This window comes from Bubalus bubalis, chromosome 14, assembly GCF_019923935.1.
Source record: "Bubalus bubalis isolate 160015118507 breed Murrah chromosome 14, NDDB_SH_1, whole genome shotgun sequence".
Taxonomy (NCBI): Eukaryota; Metazoa; Chordata; class Mammalia; order Artiodactyla; family Bovidae; genus Bubalus; species Bubalus bubalis.
This window is the reverse complement of record NC_059170.1, coordinates 57,722,209-57,740,366: the sequence shown is the minus strand read 5'-3', so window position 1 is coordinate 57,740,366 and position 18,158 is coordinate 57,722,209. Positions and strand designations below refer to the sequence as shown.

The 18,158-nt window shown below is 38.6% G+C and overlaps 1 protein-coding gene across 2 annotated transcripts in view; it reads left to right on the top strand.

The window, feature by feature from the left end:
- The window catches only part of GPR158 (G protein-coupled receptor 158), a 302,630-nt gene that overhangs the window by 160,885 nt on the left and 123,587 nt on the right, over nt 1–18,158 (top strand). For both annotated transcript variants that reach the window (XM_044928140.2, XM_006075956.4), the window contains exon 4: nt 8,332–8,555. In XM_044928140.2, the coding sequence (XP_044784075.2) occupies nt 8,332–8,555 (224 nt within the window). The remainder of the gene's footprint in view (nt 1–8,331; nt 8,556–18,158) is intronic.

Here is an 18,158-nt window from a genome sequence, read left to right as displayed (position 1 = left end):
TGAGGAAAGAATGCTACTTAATGGACTGTATGGGTTTCTCTGTGATATGTCCTGTACTCATGGTGATATATCATAGCCCAGTATACACTGGGTGTTTTGTCATTTTACTCTAGGCTTGAAAATAAGAATATAAAACCATAGTCTTATTTTACAGAGTTTTCAGTTTATTTGGATTCAGCATATGGGTCTCCAAAGCTCTAGCAGTAAACACAGCAGAGGAACACAGGCAATTAAAGACAGTCATAAGGGCTTGGGGCATGAGGGAGAGACGTGAACAGAGACAGAGCGGGACTGTGTTCCTATGGGTCTCGAGGTAATAGGTTGGCAAAGACAATAATGGGGCAGAGTAATTGACATTTGGACACCAGAAATGGACTTTGCGATAGGACCATCTGAAATTCTTGTTTTCCTGAATTCTCCCTCACATTCTCTGTTTCAACAGGGTAAATCTAAACAAGTAGTAACAGTCTCTCTGGTAAACTAGGAGTGGGGGACATTGTGATCACTGTGAAAGAACCTTGATTTATGAACAACAAAATAGATGAATGTAAAGGGGACCATGATTAGGAAAAAGATATGCAACAAAATTGGGTTAGTGAAAGAAATGTCTGTCTTTCTCTCATATGCAGATGGTATGTAAGTCTGATTTAGAAATAAGATTTTCTAGTAAAAGAAAGAATGAAAGAAGAAAGCCTACTTTATATACATATATATAATGTAATTTAATTATGTGCATTTTTGTTGTGGTGGTTCAGTTTCTCAGTCATCTTCGACTCTGCGACCGTATGGACTGCAGCATGCCAGGCTTCCCTGTCGTTCACCATCTCCTGGAGCTTGCTCAAACTTATGTCCATTGAGTTGGTCATGGCATCTAATAAAAGTGAAGTTGCTCAGTTGTGTCCAACTCTTTGTGATCCCATGGGCTATAGCCTGCCAGGCTCCTCTGTCCATGGAATTCTCCAGGCCAGAATACTGGAGTGGGTAGCCTTTCCCTTCTCCAGGGGATCTTCCCAACCTGGGGATTGAACCCAGGTCTCCCTCATTGCATGTGGATTCTTTATGGTCTGAACCACCAGGGAAACCCAAGAGTACTGGAGTGGGTAGCCTATCCCTTCTCCAGGGAATCTTCCCGACTCAGGAATTGAACCAGGGTCTCCTGCATTGCAGGTGGATTCTTCACCAGCTGAGCTACCAGGGAATCCTGGCATCTAATACACACAAAAATAAATTTCACAGAGAATATACTCCATTTTTAATTGCAGGAGAAATATTTTTTCATTTTTTGTCTTAGTCCTTGGGTATGTCTTACCAAAAGGAAACAAATAACTGATTTAAACCCAAAAATTTAGAGTATTGCAGAATGCCTTATGTGTCTTTTGACAATATGCTAAAAATATCAGTTGTTGAATTTAGGAAAATGTGAAAAGAAAAACTCTTCTGCCTTTTATTTTTCCTTAACATGAAATTGCCAACATCCGCTGGATCATGGAAAAAGCAAGAGAGTTCCAGAAAAACATCTATTTCTGCTTTATTGACTATGCCAAAGCCTTTGACTGTGTGGATCACAATAAACTGTGGAAAATTCTGAAAGAGATGGGAATACCAGACCACCTGACCTGCCTCTTGAGAAACCTATATGCAGGTCAGGAAGCAACAGTTAGAACTGGACATGGAACAACAGACTGGTTCCAAATAGGAAAAGGAGTCCGTCAAGGCTGTATATTGTCACCCTGCTTATTTAACTTCTATGCAGAGTACATCATGAGAAATGCTGGGCTGGAAGAAGCACAAGCTGGAATCAAGATTGCCAGGAGAAATATCAATAACCTCAGATATGCAGATGACATCACCCTTATGGCAGAAAGTGAAGAGGAACTCAAAAGCCTCTTGATGAAGGTGAAAGTGGAGAGTGAAAAAGTTGGCTTAAAGCTCAACATTCAGAAAACGAAGATCATGACATCCGGTCCCACCACTTCATGGGAAATAGATGGGGAAACAGTGGAAACAGTGTGACTTTATTTTTGGGGGCTCCAAAGTCACTGCAGATGGTGATTGCAGCCATAAAATTAAAAGACGCTTACTCCTTGGAAGGAAAGTTGTGACCAACCTAGATGGCATATTCAAAAGCAGAGACATTACTTTGCCAACAAAGGTCCGTCTAGTTGAGGCTATGGTTTTTTCAGTAATCATGTATGGGTGTGAGAGTTGGACTGTGAAGAAAGCTGAGTGCCGAAGAATTGATGCTTTTGAACTGTGGTGTTGGAGAAGACTCTTGAGAGTCCCTTGGACTGCAAGGAGATCCAACCAGTCCATCCTAAAGGAGATCAGTCCTGGGTGTTTTTTGGAAGGAATTATTCTGAAGCTGAAACTCCAGTACTTTGGTCACCTCATGTGAAGAGTTGACTCATTAGAAAAGACTCTGATGCTGGGAGAGATTGGGGGCAGGAGGAGAAGGGGACGGCAGAGGATGAGATGGCTGGATTGCATCACTGACTCGATGGACGTGAGTCTGAGTGAACTCCGGGAGTTGGTGATGGACAGGGAGGCCTCGCGTACTGCAATTCATTGGGTCGCAAAGAGTCGAACACAACCGAGCGACTGAACTGATCTGAACTGAACATGAAATTAAGGTTTTTTCCTTTGGTGATGATTTAAGCTCATTGAGCCTCCGATTTGGGTAGTTTGATCAACCCAGATTATTAGAGTGTCTCGCCATAGTGCGATTCGGCTTCAGTCTATATAATCAAATGCGAACTGGAGAGGGTTCCACTCTTTAAATGCGGTAGTTTAAACTGGGAGGAATTCATTGTATAATCTTTAATAAATGGATTGAGACGCAGTATTGTAAAGGAAAAGACCACAGGCAAGAATAAACTGCTTCTGCAAAGTAATTCACTCTGTAAACATGTAGGAACGTGTTTAACAATGTAATTAGAGTTGTCTGTGAGGCCTACCAGTCCTAGGCTTGCTTTTCTCTCTCAGTCCAGCTTATGGTCAGCATGGTCTTCAAACCCAGGGGACACCATTCAAATTGTATTCTATTTGAGTTTGTAACTTAGAAGCCATTTTGTGTGTGCGTGCACGCACACACGTGTACACACCCTCATACCCTGCCTCACATACCCTTGATGTACCTCAGATGTTAGCTACTATGATAGTTAGGGGGCGTGCTGCCAGGATCTCACTGCCAAGCGTGTCCAGAATTTCTTTTCTGCCTCAGGGCTTGCTCAGCACTTGTCTAAGAGTGTGCACATACCGAGTCCTCTGGGAACAGCTGTCAACCAGTGGGACTGGGATTGGTAGTTGCTGCCTAAACGCTCCCACCTCTGTCCTTTGCAGAGACAAATCTGAGGAGCATTATATGCACTTTTTAGAGCACTCCTGCAAAGATGGAGCCCCCATTACCTACAGTAACATCCAACTTAATAATGACTTTTTAAAAAAATCAATTTTAAAAAACTTTTTATTTTTTGTTGGAGTATAGGTGATTAACAGTGTCTAGTTTCATGCATACAGCCAAGTGATTCAGCTATACATATCCATGTATCTGTTCTTTTTCAAATTATTTTCCCTTTTAGGTTATTACAACATACTGAGCAGAGTTCCCTGTGCTCTATAGTTGGTCCTTGTTGGTTACCCATTTTAAATATGGCAGTGTGTACATGTCAGTCCCAAATTCTCTAACTATGCTTTCCTCCCCCTTTCCCTCTCAGTAGCCATAAGTTTGTTTTCTAAGTCTGTGAGTCTGTTTTCTGTCTTGTAAATAAGTTCATTTGTATCATTGTTTAGATTCTGCTTATGAGTGATATCATACAATATTTGTATTTCTCTGTCTGACTTACTTCACTCAGTATGACAATATCTGGGTCCATCTATGTTGCTGAAAATGGCATTATTTCATTATTTTTAATGGCTGAGTAACATTCTATTGTATATATGTACCACAGCTTTATTTGTTAATGGACATTTAGGTTGCTTCCATGTCATGGCTATTGTAAACAGTGCTGCTATGAACATCGGGGTGCAGGTATCCTTTTGGACCATGTTTTCCTCGGGGTATATGCCCAGGAGTGGGATTGCAGGGTCATATGGTAAATCACCTCCCAAATAAGTTATTTGTATCCAGATCATTGTCTCAGGCTCTGCTTTTGGAAGATCCAAACCAGGACTGCAGCTTTAGCTCTTTTGGTAGTGGGAGGTCATATTTAAATCCAGAGAAAATATTTATTGGTTGGTTGGTTGCTTGCTTTTCTGTTGAAGCTTTTTATGTTTGCAGTTGTGGAGAGAAATAATACAGTGCCCTTTAAAAATATGAGTCACAACCAAGGAAAGTTTTCTGTGATTAAAGATTTTGTGTGGCAATAACACTGGTATGTCCTGGGAGACTTCCCTGTCTGAAATTCCTTCTCTTGGCTCTAAACACTGTCTAAATTCCCGTGACCTTTGTATCTTTATCTTCCTTCTAGACCTTTCTTCCAAATTCCAAACCCAATATAGCAAGATATGTACTTAACATTATCACCTGGGTCTCTAGTAGATATTTTCAAACTGAAATGTCAAGTTTGAACTTGCAGTCTTCTCCAAAGACTGGCCCACAACCATTCTTCTCCATGTTGGTTGGTAGCAACTTCCTCTATCCACTAGTTCATACCAGACACCTGGGAATCACTCCAGATTCTTTTCTTTCTCCTTCATTCCATAGCCGGCTCATCAGAAAATTTTGTTGATTCCACCTTCAAAATTCATTTGAATCCAGCTAGCTTTTACTGTTGCACTGTGGCCCCAGCAGCTGTCAAGTTTCACCTGGATTATTCTCAACTGCTGCTGCTAAGTCGCTTCAGTCGTGTCCGACTCTGTGCGACCCCATAGACGGCAGCCCAGCAGGCTCCCCCGTCCCTGGGATTCTCCAGGCAAGAACACTGGAGTGGGTTGCCATTTCCTTCTTTGATGCATGAAAGTGAAAAGTGAAAGTGAAGTTGCTCAGTCTTGTTCGACTCTTAGCGACCCCATGGACTGCAGCCTACCAGGCTCCTCCGTCCATGGGATTTTCCAGGCAAGAGTACTGGAGTGGGTTGCCATTTCCTTCTCCAGGATTATTCTCAACAGCTTCTTACAAATCTCCCCACTTCTACCCTTACCTGCTGCAGTATATTCTTCATAATCAAAGTAATCCTTTAACAACACAAGGCATATCATGTCACTTACCCGCTCAGAACCCTGCCGTGGCTCTCTGTTTTACTGAGGGAAGAATCCAGGCCTTTACAGTGGCCCAGGGCGCCATTTATGATCTGGACCTGTTACTTCTCTGACTTTGCCTTCCACCACACTGCCCTACACTCAATCCACTCCAGTGACACCAGACTCTTTGTACTTCCTTCTATGTGCCAGGTGTGCACCCCTTCTCAGGATCTTTGTACTGGCTACAGGTCAGAGTAGCTAACTCCCTTACCTCTTTCAAATCTTTGCTCAGGTATCACCTGTAGAATGAAGTCTATCCTAACCACTTAATTTAAAATTGTAATTCTCACTCGGGCATGTCTGATTGCCCTGACCTTGTTCCACTCATTTTTCCTTTTTGCACTTCTCACTTGGTGTGGGTGTGTGTGTTTTAATATTATTCAAACTTTATTTATTTAAATGGAAGTATAGTTGCTGTCCAATATTACATATTACAGGTGTATAAAATAGTGATTTGCAATTTTTTAAGATTATGTTCTGTTTGTAGTTATTATAAAATATTGGCTCTGTCGGCACCGCTCAGTTTTGACAGACTAAATTACTTACTTGTTTTGTAGATTGCTTGTGTCTGTTTGCTCTGCAAGACCAAATTTTTTTTTTTATTCAATGGAACATTTATTGCAACTATATTCTATTTTTATCATATATTTATTCTTTCGGCTCTGACAACCTAATTTCAGTCTCTGCCACTGTCTGGAAATTACTGTCTTAAAGGTCAATGAAGGATCCAGTAATCATTAAACTTTATAGTCTTCCCTCAGGTGTCCTCTCTGATCACATTCCAGCATGTTCCAATGAATCCATTTTCTTCTATGACATTGTGAAAACTTCTGCCTGTTTAGATTCTCCCTCTTTGAAATCCTTAATAAATAGTTTGTCTACTCCCAGAGCTCTCTGTGGGTTCTTTAACTGACATTGATTCTTCTCCCAGAATCTAGTCTTGCATTATTTCTCACTTCTTGTTGTATATTTCTCCTGAACAAGGAGCTGGACATCAAATTTAACTTGTCTGCAATGGGGCTTATTCCCACTGACTGCCTCCATATCTTAGTTCTTTCTTATAACCTGCTTGTTTTTGAGCAGTAATGCCTTTCTTTAAAACATCAATGGATTCCTAATTTCTCTTTGCATCTCCCAGATTTGGAGAAGAAGAGAAAGCCAGGCATTGTGATTTATATACATTATTGCATTTAATACCACAGCAATTCATATTTCATACAGAAATAAGCTAAGACTCAAAGTGGTCAGGTGAGTTGCCTAATGTCTCAGAGCTGTCTAGGAACGGGAGCCTTATCTGCTGGACACTGAAATTCATACACTTTTCACTGTGTAACAGAGTGAAGAGTTTTAAGCAGTAATATATCCTGCACCAACAAAAAAATATTCAATTATGTCTGCTATTGTGAAGCAATGAAGACAAAAATATATTTTATAAATATTGTGAACCTTCAGCAGGAGTCCAGTGGTCATTTATGGATGTGAGAGTTGGACCATAAAGAAAGCTAAGCACCGAAAAATTGATCCTTTTGAACTGTGGTGTTGGAGAAGACTCTTGAGAGTCCCTTGGACTACAAGGAGATCCAACCAGTCCATCCTAAAGGAAATCAGTACTGACTATTCATTGGAAGGACTGATGCTAAAGCTCTAATACTTTGGCCACCTGATGTGAAGAACTGATTCATTTGAAAAGACCCTGATGCTGGGAAAGACTGAAGGCAGGGGAAGAGGACAACAGAGGATGACATGGTTGGATGGCATCACTGACTTGATGGACATGAGTTTGAGCATGCTCCAGGAGTTGGTAATGGACAGGGAAGCCTGCTGTGCTTCAGTCCATGGGGTCGCAAAGAGACACAACTGAGTAACTGATCTGAACAGGAGTTGAAAGTAATAAAGATTTTCTGTTAAACTTTGTGTTTTTAAAATACTGTTAACCAGAACAAATTTTGCAAATTCCTCAGTCAGTCAAAGTTGTGTTAGATACTGAGCTGTGTGTTTGTGTTATATACTAAACTGAACACACATTCACGTCTTTCATGTTGACGTCAGGATTGGAAATAGGTTTGAGGATTTTTAAGTGTATATTATTAACTGCATATTTGTCAGCACTAAATGGTGGCTTAGTGGGTAAAGAATCTACCTGCAGCACAGGAGACCTAAGAGACATGGTTTCATTCCCTGAGTTGGGGAGGCCCCCTGGAGGAGGGCATGGCAATCCACTTCAGTATTCTTGCCTGGAGATACCCAATGGACAGAGGAACCTGGAAGACTATAGTCTGTGGGGTCACAAAGAGTTGGCCATGACTGAAGTGACGGAGCATTGCCAACTCAACATTTAGAGAGAATTCTTACTTCTTGGGCTTCAGGGCTAAGTTAAGTTTGATAACCAAGACATAAGAATCCAAAATTAAAGGTAGATCAGTAATAGCGGTTAGTTAATAGTGTGGAAATGTCCTGTGGGTGTGCAGAGTGGGAAATTACACGATAGCCGGTAAGTATGGATTGTCCTCTGGGCAGAGGATGCACCATCATGAGGCAATTGCACCCTGAACAACTGTTGATTAAGTGCCATTTTATCCAATTTAGACCTAATGAACTTGGTGGATGAAATCCCTGCTGGATTAAAGAGCAATCAAAGCCTCATTTCAGATTCTGTGTCATCTAGGTCAAGAGGTTCCAAAAGTGTTGTGTATATTTACTTGGTACAGGAATGATACAACTTTCTCATCCTTTTTTTTTTTCTGGTTAATTCTTTAGCAAATATTTATAGAATATGATTTGTGACCATAGGGAGTTTCCATTAGGGAGTGGAAGATAGTGAAATAAAAGATAGAAAACTGTTCCCTGTCTCTGAGGAGATTTAGTTCCATTTTTGCTTATTTTCCTCAATTGCTCTGAATGACATTTTTTTTTTAAATCAAAAGGATGAAAAGAATTTTGTTTGAGTCTAAAGGCAAAGTAACTCTCTGAGCAAGAAGGTTGAAGAAAGGTTTTTAGTGAGAGGGAAAAGGAATGAAGAAGTGAGGATGTGTTTTGATTCTGTCTCACCTGCCTCCAAGGTGCAGTGACACTGGTTTTATTTGGAATTTTCAGGAAGGGGTCCGGATCACCATTTTGTAGAAAGTGCCAAGGATGTGTCAGAAGAAGCCCACGTCTGCCTGCCATGCAGCGAGGGCTGCCCCTACTGTGCTGACGATAGCCCCTGCTTTGTCCAGGAAGATAAGTACTTGCGACTGGCTATCATCTCCTTCCAAGCCCTGTGTATGCTGCTGGACTTCGTGAGCATGCTGGTGGTCTACCGCTTTCGCAAAGCCAAGGTAAACCCAGGTACCCTGGTTACGATCTTCCTTTTCATTATAAACTGACCTCTTAGGCAAATAGAATTGTTCCAAATCCTAATCGCTTCTCTATTAAGCCAAAGTCTTTCTATAATACGACTAGAGTATGAAAGTTATATTCCTTAGCTTCTCAGGAGAAACAGGAATTGAAAAATATGAAACTTTATTATGACAATTTCTTCTGCAGAATGTTTCTCCCTGTTTAGCTTGAAGCTCAAAAACCTCAAAAGATTCTTTTATATCATCTCTTTGGCTTCTTGAAGAATTTCTTCAGCCAGTTCCCAACATAGCATTAATTTTTTTCGTGTGTAGAAAGCTTTGTGGTATTTATTGCTTTTCACGGATAAGTGTGCAGGCTCTAAAACCAGATTATTTAGTGTTGTTATCAGTATCTTAAGTTCAATGAGGTTTGCTCGTGCCTAACGTATCAACTCTGTAGTTGGTAGGTACCAGCAATCATTGGTCAAAGGTTATTTAACATTGTATCATTTTAAACACAAACTAGATTCTGCTATGTTTTTGGTCGAGGCTGATGATACAACACCACAGAGTAAATTAAATTTCTGTGGACAAACATTTAAGGAAATAATTATATGTATTTGTCCTGGGTTAAAGAATAAATCTGTCAATAAACTGTGAATGATTTTGAGCTCAGCAAGTTCTTCTAAAGCAGTGGCAATTTTTAAAATAGTATTTTAAATATCCTGAATATTAAATATTTAGAAATTATCTTTTTTTTAACAAATATTATGACAAGTCACATCTTTTCCTATTAGCTATTCTGAAGAGAGAGCATAGCTTCTTACAGCTTAATAATGTGAAGTGTTAGTACAATTTATTTTTGAGTGAAAATTTCTAAGAAAGAAGGTATACCGGAAGGTACAACAGCTTATTCCACTTCTGAAAATAATCTTTTGCTTGATTTATTCTTAGTACTATTTTAACATGTTTTGTTTGAGCTCAGTGGTTTGGAAAAAATAGTGATAGTCATTTTTTAAAGGGAACATACTACAGTTTATATTTTCCCTTCCAGTCCTGTAATAATTTCTTTTTTTAAATTAGAAATTAATTGACAAGTGGTTTTATAAGTGCTCATTTTTGGTTTGGAAAATTAGATGTTTTAATGTAGAATGTGGCTGAAATTCTACTAGGCTAATTATGATGTTCTAATGCCTATTTTGGTAAGAAAAGGAGCAATGTGTTATTTTTTTTATTGTAAAATACACATAACATAAAATTTACCATCTTTAACTGTACAGTTAAGTGGCATTAAATACATTCACATCACTGTGCAGTCCTCACCACTGTTCATTTCCAGAACCTCTGCATCATCCCAAACCAAACTCTGTAACCATTAAACAACTCCCTGTTCTCCTAATCCCTGGTAACCTTTATTCTACTTTCTGTCTCTATAAATGTGTCTTTTCAGAGTACCTCGGATAAGTGGACTTTTATACTATTTGTCTTTTCGTGTTTGGCTTATTTCACGTAGCATATTTATCTATGTTGTATCGTGTATCAGAACTTCATTTCTTTTGGTGGTTTAGTTGCTAAGTCATGTCCGACTCTTGCCACCCCATGGACTGTAGCCCATCAGGCTCCTCTGTCCATGGCATTTTCCAGTCAAGAATACTGGAGTGGGTTGCCATTTCTTTCTCCAGGGGATCTTCCCTGACCCAGGGATTGAACCCATGTCTCCTGCATTGCAGGCAGATTCTTTATTGTCTGAACCACCTAGTGCTCTTTTCTTTTCATTGATGAATAATATTGGAAAAGACCCTGATGCTGGGAAAGATTGAGGGCAAAAGAAGAAGGGGGCAGCAGAGCATGAGATGGTTAGATAGCATCATTGACTCAATGGACATGAATTTGAGCAAACTCCAGTAGATAGTGGAGGACAGCCTGGTGTGTTACAGTCCATGGGGTTGCAACTGTTTTCCACAGAGGCCAGACAACTTGATCTTTTCACCAACAATTCATGAGGGTTCCAATTCCTTTGCATCCTCACCAGCACTTACTATTTTGTTTTGTTTTTTTCTATTGTTTGTTTGTTTTATAATAACCATCCTAGTCAATCTGAAGTGAATTCTCATTGTAGTTTCGATTTGCATTTTCCTACAGGTTAGTGGCAGTCTAGCATTTTTTCATGTGCTTTTTGGTATATCTTTGCAGAAATGTCTATTCGAGTCTTCTGCTCACTTTTGAATTGGTTGGTTGTTCATTGCTGAGTTGTAGGAGTTCTTCATGTATTCTGAATATTACACTTATCACATAGATGCCTTGCAAACATTTTCTTCCATCCCATGGGTTATCTTTTACCTCTCCTTTGATGCCTAAAAGTTTTAAGTTCTAATGGACTCTAATTACCTATGTTTTCTTTGATTGCCTGTACTTTTGGTGTCATATCTGAGAAATCATTCCCAAAGCCAATGTCATGAAGCTTTCCTGCTGTGTTTTCTTGTACGAATTTTATCATTTTAGGCCTTACATTTAGATTTCAATCCAGATTTAGTTAATTTTTGTATTTGTTGTAAGTTAAGGGCCCAACTTCCTTCTTTTGCATTTGAATACCTAATTTTCTCAGCACTGTTTGTTGAAGAGAATATCTTTTCCCCATTGTGTGGTCCTGGCACTTTGATGAAAGATCACTTGACCACACACATGTGAGTTAATTTCTGGACTCTCGAGTCTGTTCCATTTGATCTATGCCTTTATGTAAGGACTATACTATTTTGATTACTGTAACTTTGTAGTAAGTTTTGAAATTAGGATGTGTAAAGCCTCCAAATTTGTTCTTTTCAAGGTCATTTTTGAGTCTCATGAGATTCCATCTGAATTTTAGGATATGTTTTTCTGTCAAAACATTACTGGAATTTTTTAGTAGGGAGTGCATTGAATCTGTAAATTCCTTTGGCTAGATTGTCATCTTAACTGTATTAAGTCTTTCAATCCGTGAGCACAGGATGTCTTTATACTTATTCATGTATTCCTTCATTTCTTTCAGCAGTGTTTTGTAATTTTCAAACTTTTGTCTCCCTTATATGTCACTTTTTACAAATTAATTTTATGATTCATATTGTCTTTCAATTATATGGATACTCTCATATATTATCTTTTATAATCTGAATTAATAACAAGTCTGTGGTTTTCCTTTTATGCTTAGCTCTTTCGTGTATTTCATTTTCTCTGACATCTATGGAAGGGAGGTGTAGCATAATACATGAAAAAGAATAGAATGGTTCGACGTTAAGAACCAGTATCTTCAGTGCAGCTGGCTATAGGGGTTTTATAGAAGTTCCACAGTTTTCTGAAAACTTCTATAAATTTTTCAGAGAAAAATTTATAAAAACTTACAAAATTTTCTTCTGAAACTTTGTTCTAATACTGGCCAACTTTTACACTGAACATAAGATGATGTTATGTATTTTCATCGGTTTATGATAGATAATATTTCCCTCTGTTTCCGTTTTCCTGAGGTCTACAATGTTGAGCTTGACTCTTACCAGACATTTTAATTCTATTGAACTCTTAAAATATCACACAATATCACGTTTATTTTCACTCTCCTTTATTGAATATAAATGAGAAATTTGGTTCTTTTATTTTTCACTCCACTTTTCTGAATGTAAATGAGAAATTTGGCACTTTTATTTTGCCTCATTTCCCCTATCCCATTTTACTACATTTAATCTATAATTCATTTCAGTCAATTTTCAATAAAAGCCATCATTAGTTTCAAAGGGAAAGCAGTTCTTTAATATAGTTTGGCTCTCACTGCATTTAGATTTATGATTTAGACTTCTTCCAAATGTTTATTTGGTTTAGTAGCTCATCATAAGACCTTTCAAAATGTGATTTTTTTGCCTTTGAGTTCTGACTTTGACTCATCTTTTATCATTATTAAATATCTGTATCTTCAAGTTTATTCAGAAAAGGGTAACTTTGTACCTATGTTTTATCTGACCCACCCACCAACTGTGGCTTTTACATGACAACACCTTTGTTAGGAAAGAACTTGGGGATTATATATTTTTCAGAGTTCCATTATTGCTTCCATTGCTTTGTGTATCTTTTAGAACTGAACATTTTTGACAGTTTCCAGGATTGCCCACTTTTTGTCTTTTACGGAACAAAATCTCCCATCTGAATGCTTATTGACTTCTTTCTTTACTTTCACCATCATAATATGGTTCTTCTTCATTGAGTTTGCAAAAAATATGATCCTTACTCTCAGATTTCATACTGAGATTTCTTCTGATATTGGGAAATCTCTTCTGTGTTAATTCTTATATTATCTCTGCTGCTCTAGTTCTTCTAGGCTTCTCTTTTAGGACTTCCTGTTAAGTATAGGTTGGGTCTCCAGGCTTTTCTTTTATTCATATTCTCACTGTATTATCTTTTAAATATTTCCTTGTGTTTTAAGAAGCTTCTAAGTTTGTCTTCTGCTTCACTGTTTCAGATTTCAGCACTGTCAAAGCTGCTGTCCTTACCTTCATGATATTCTAAAATCCAGCAACTGGTTTTAATCTCTGTAAAGTTGTTCCTTATGTTTTATCTCCCTTTTTATATTGCAAAGGTTTTGGGTCAAAAAGTTTGAGTTAAAATCCTAATGTTTTCATTTTCTGGTTGTGTAACCCTAAGATTACATGTTATGTACCTAATCAGCAATCATTCTCTCTAATTGGCTTTTATCTCATGTAAAATGGGGACACTCAAGAGTTTGGAAAACAAGAGCAACAATGTATATACTCTAAAATCTAGCCTGATTCATGTAGTAAGCCATTTGGGGGAGGGTACTGAATCTAAAAATAGGAACCTTATCACACAAGCTACTGTGAGATGAATTTTTTTATGTCTTATGTGTATATAAGGACCCATTCATTGAAAGGATTTCTCAGCCATTCTAAGAGTTACCAAAAGGCAAAAGTATCACAACGTTTAATTTCACAGTTTTGTTCTTATAGGAGGTGAGAATACAAGAAGTAATCATTTGTACTGAAATGTTTGATTTTGTAATATGATGCCTGATATTATTTACATATTTTTTTCTTTCCATGGAGTATATTTAAGTATATATATGAAGAAACTTGAAGTGCTAGGCTTGAAAATTAGAGAAGTATAATCATGCTTGCTTTCTTTCCTTTTTGATGGGGACCATTTTTAAAGCCTTTATTGAATTTGTTACAATACTGCTTCTGTTTTATGTTTTGGATTTTTGGCCACCGAGGTATGCAGGACCTTAACTCCCCAACCAGGGGTCAAACCCACACCCCTTGCATTGGAAAGAGAAGTCTTAACCATTGGAATGCCAGGAAATCCCTAATCATGCTTTCTGAATGAACTTTCAAATGATCTTCCTTAGGACATAAGAAGCCTGAAGGCCCAGCCCCAGCCTTATAATCAGATGCAGGGCAGAGTGTGATCGAGGAAGCCTGCCCTAAGCCTCCCTATTCCAAACATCAGAGCCACTGTGCCCAAAGTGCTAGTGCTTCACGTGTTTTAGTCTTGAAAACTTTCCAGCTTTCCAGGAAGCTTCAAAGCCCTCCTATTTAAAATACAGATACTGTTTAAGTAGGATTAGTCATCATTCTAATGATGTGTGGGACTTGAGCTAAAACACGATTGCCACCTTCCAACAGTTTATTGGAGAACTGATAAAAAGGGTTCGGAGGCAGCAAATGGATTTATTCTGCAAACTGATTGCTTTATTGGCTAACTTTAGCAGCCATAAGTATTATCAGGGAAACTAATGACATAAGTAGCACATATTTTCTCTCCTTGACTAGGAGTTTCAGGCTCAGGGGACAAGTGAAGGAAGAAAACCTACTGATACTGGAGGGCCTTTGTGGGAAGCATGGCTATAAAACTGTTTTGTCTAAGGATGTGTCTAAGGATTTTTGTCTCACTTCTTAAAGAATTCTGTCAAAGTTCAGGATTGCTACAGATGATGAACTGTTCTATCTATCCAAGATATAATGAGTGTACTAGGAGTTATCCCATTCCATAATTTACTAGCCAGTCCTCCAGTAGTTTGAACTTGACACAGTCTAAAATGTATTTTGACAGATCCTTTTCCCTAAATATTTAAAGGCAAGTGTATTTCAAATAAAATATAATACTTTCAACTCTTATTCGTTTTTACTTTTCTTCTGACAAGCGTGTGTGGTGTATATTAATAAAAGTGCCAGAAGAAATTTGATCTTAAAAAATTAGGGCCTTCATCTCAGCATACAGCATGCATCCCCTAGTGTACCTGTTAACAAGAAAATGTTTTATGAGCTCTGAGTAGAGCTTAGTCTCCCTGCTTGAGTTTAGAGATTCAAATCTTTTCTTCCTCTTGTTACTATGGAAATTATTTAACTCACTTATAGATTACCTTTCCTTAAAGCTACTTTTGTTAGCCGTAAAGAATGTCTACTTTTTCTGGACACTAGGATTTTGAATTGTAAAGAGTGAGCTTTAGGACTAAGTATAACATTAAACAATTAAAACAAAATTAAAAAATTGGAAAAAAGTGTTTTGGTATGATATGATGGCAAAGGATTAATGTTCTAAGAACAGATAAAAGTCTCTAAAGAATCAATATGAAATAGAAAAATATCCAATAGAAAAATTGGCAAAAAATATCCATCAGCAATTTATAAAACAACATAAAAATATATTGTCTATAACCATGAGTAATAAGGAAATGCAAATTCAAACAATGATATACTTTTTTTTAAATTTTATTTTATTTTTAAACTTGACATAATTGTATTAGTTTTGCCAAATATCAAAATGAATCCGCCACAGGTATACATGTGTTCCCCATCCTGAACCCTCCTCCCTCCTCCCTCCCCATACCATCCCTCTGGGTCATCCCAGTGCACTAGCCCCAAGCATCCATAAACAATGACATACTTTTATAACAATAAGTCCCTATGTTGGTAAAGATGTTAGAAATTAGGTGTTCCAATACATTGCTGATGGTTGTATAAATTGGTAGAAACTTTTGGATGAGATTTGGGATGTTGTTTAATAAACATAAAATGCACAAGTTTCAATTCGAGAACTCTGTACTGAAGAAATCATATAGGTGCATCAGTTCAGTTAAGCTAAGTCACTCAGTCGTGTCCGACTCTTTGCAACCCCATGAATCACAGCATGCCAGGCCTCCCTGTCCATCACCAACTCCTGGAGTTGACTCAGACTCATGTCCATCGAGTCGGTGATGCCATCCAGCCATCTCATCCTCTGGCGTCCCCTTCTCCTCCTGCCCCCAATCCCTCCCAGCATCAGGGTCTTTTCCAACTCTTCGCATGAGGTGGCCAAAGTATTGAGGTTTCAGCTTAAGCATCAGTCCTTCCAATGAACACCCAGGACTGATCTCCTTTAGGATGGACTGATTGGATCTCCTTACAGTCCAAGGGATTCTCAAGAGTCTTCTCCAACACCACAGTTCAAAAGCATCAATTCTTCGGCGCTCAGCCTTCTTCACAGTCCAACTCTCACATCCATACATGACCACTGGAAAAACCGTAGCCTTGACTAGACAGACCTTTGTTGGCAAAGTCATGTCTCTGCTTTTTAATATGCTGTCTAGGTTGGTCATAACTTTTCTTCCAAGGAGTAAGCGTCTTTTCATTTCATGGCTGCAATCACCATCTGCAGTGATTTTGGAGCCCCCCAAAATAGTCTGACACTGTTTCCACTGTTTCCCCATCTATTTCCCATGAAGTGGTGGGACCAGATGCCATGATCTTAGTTTTCTGAATATTGAGCTTTAAGCCAGCATTTTCACTCTTCCTCTTTCAGTTTCATCAAGAGGCTTTTTAGTTCCTCTTCACTTTCTGCCATAAGGGTGGTGTTATATGCATATCTGAGGTGATTGATATTTCTCCTGGCAATCTTGATTCCAGCTTGTGCTTCATCCAACCCAGCATTTCTCATGATGTACTCTGCATAGAAGTTAAATAAGCAGGGTGACAATATACAGCCTTGATGTACTCCTTTTCCTCTTTGGAACCAGTCTGTTGTTCCATGTCCAGTTTAACTGTTGCTTCCTGACCTGCATATAGGTTTCTCAAGAGGCAGGTCAGGTGGTCTGGTATTCTCATCTCTTGAAGAATTTTCACAGTTTATTGTGATCCACACAGTCAAAGGCTTTGGCTTAGTCAATAAAGCAGAAATAGATGTTTTTCTGGAACTCTCTTGCTTTTTCCATGATCCAGTGGATGTTGGCAATTTGATCTCTGGTTCCTCTGGCTTTTCTAAAACCAGCTTGAACATCTGGAAGTTCACAGTTCACGTACTGTTGAAGCCTGGCTTGGAGAATTTTGAGCATTACTTTACTAGCATGTGAGATGAGTGAAATTGTGCGGTAGTTTGAGCATTCTTTGGAATCGCTTTTCTTTAGGATTGGAATGAAAACTGACCTTTTCCAGTCCTGTGGCCACTGCTGAGTTTTCCAAATTTGCTGGCATATTGAGTGCAGCACCTTCACAGCATCGTCTTTCAGGATTTGAAATAGCTCAACTGGAATTCCATCACCTCCACTAGCTTTGTTTGTAGTGATGCTTTCTAAACCCCACTTGACTTCACATTCCAGGATGTCTGGCTCTAGGTGAGTGATCACACCATCATGATAGAAGCAAGGTCTGATGCTGTAAAGAGCAATATTGCATAGAAACCTGGAATATCAGGTCCATGAATCAAGACAAATTGGAAGTGGTCAAACCGGAGATGGCAAGAGTGAACGTCTACATTCTAGGAATCAGCGAACTAAAATTGACTGGAATGGGTGAATTTAACTCACATGACTATTATATCTACTACTGTGGGCAGGAATCCCTTACAAGAAATGGAGTAGCCATCATGGTCAACAAAAGAGTCTGAAATACAGTACTTGGATGCAATCTCAAAAATGACAGAATGATCTCTGTTCGTTTCCAAGGCAAACCATTCAATATCACTGTAATCCAAGTCTATGCCCCAATCAGTAATGCTGAAGAAGCTGGAGTTGAGCAGTTCTATGAAGACCTACAAGACCTTTTAGAACTAACACCCCAAAAAGATGTCCTTTTCATTATAGGGGACTGGAATGCAAAAGTAGGAAGTCAGGAAACACCTGGAGTAACAGGCAAATTTGGCCTTGGAGTACAGAATGAAGCAGGGCAAAGGCTAATAGAGTTTTTGCCAAGAGAACACACTGGTCATATAGGTGCATGGGGACTTAAAAATATAGTCAGGGTGTATGTATGTGTATCATAGCACTATTTATACTATAGACAAACTGGGGACAATTAAATGTTCAAAATTGGGTTAGGCCATCCATGCATTTAAATATGGAGCCCATAAAAGTGATCATGTAGAGTATGTTAAATGATGGGAGAAACTTTAATGTAATTATTTAATCAACATTCACTAGCACATTTCCGCCATTTTAAAAGTTTTATTTTAGCCCTCTCCATTTTTGCACCTCTTCCTCTCACCTTGTCTTCTCATTGCCTCCCTCTCTGCCTGCCTCCCTCCATTCCTTCTTTCCATTCATCATCCACCTGCTGAGCATCTGTTGAGTGCTTGAACCAGACTGAGAATACAGTG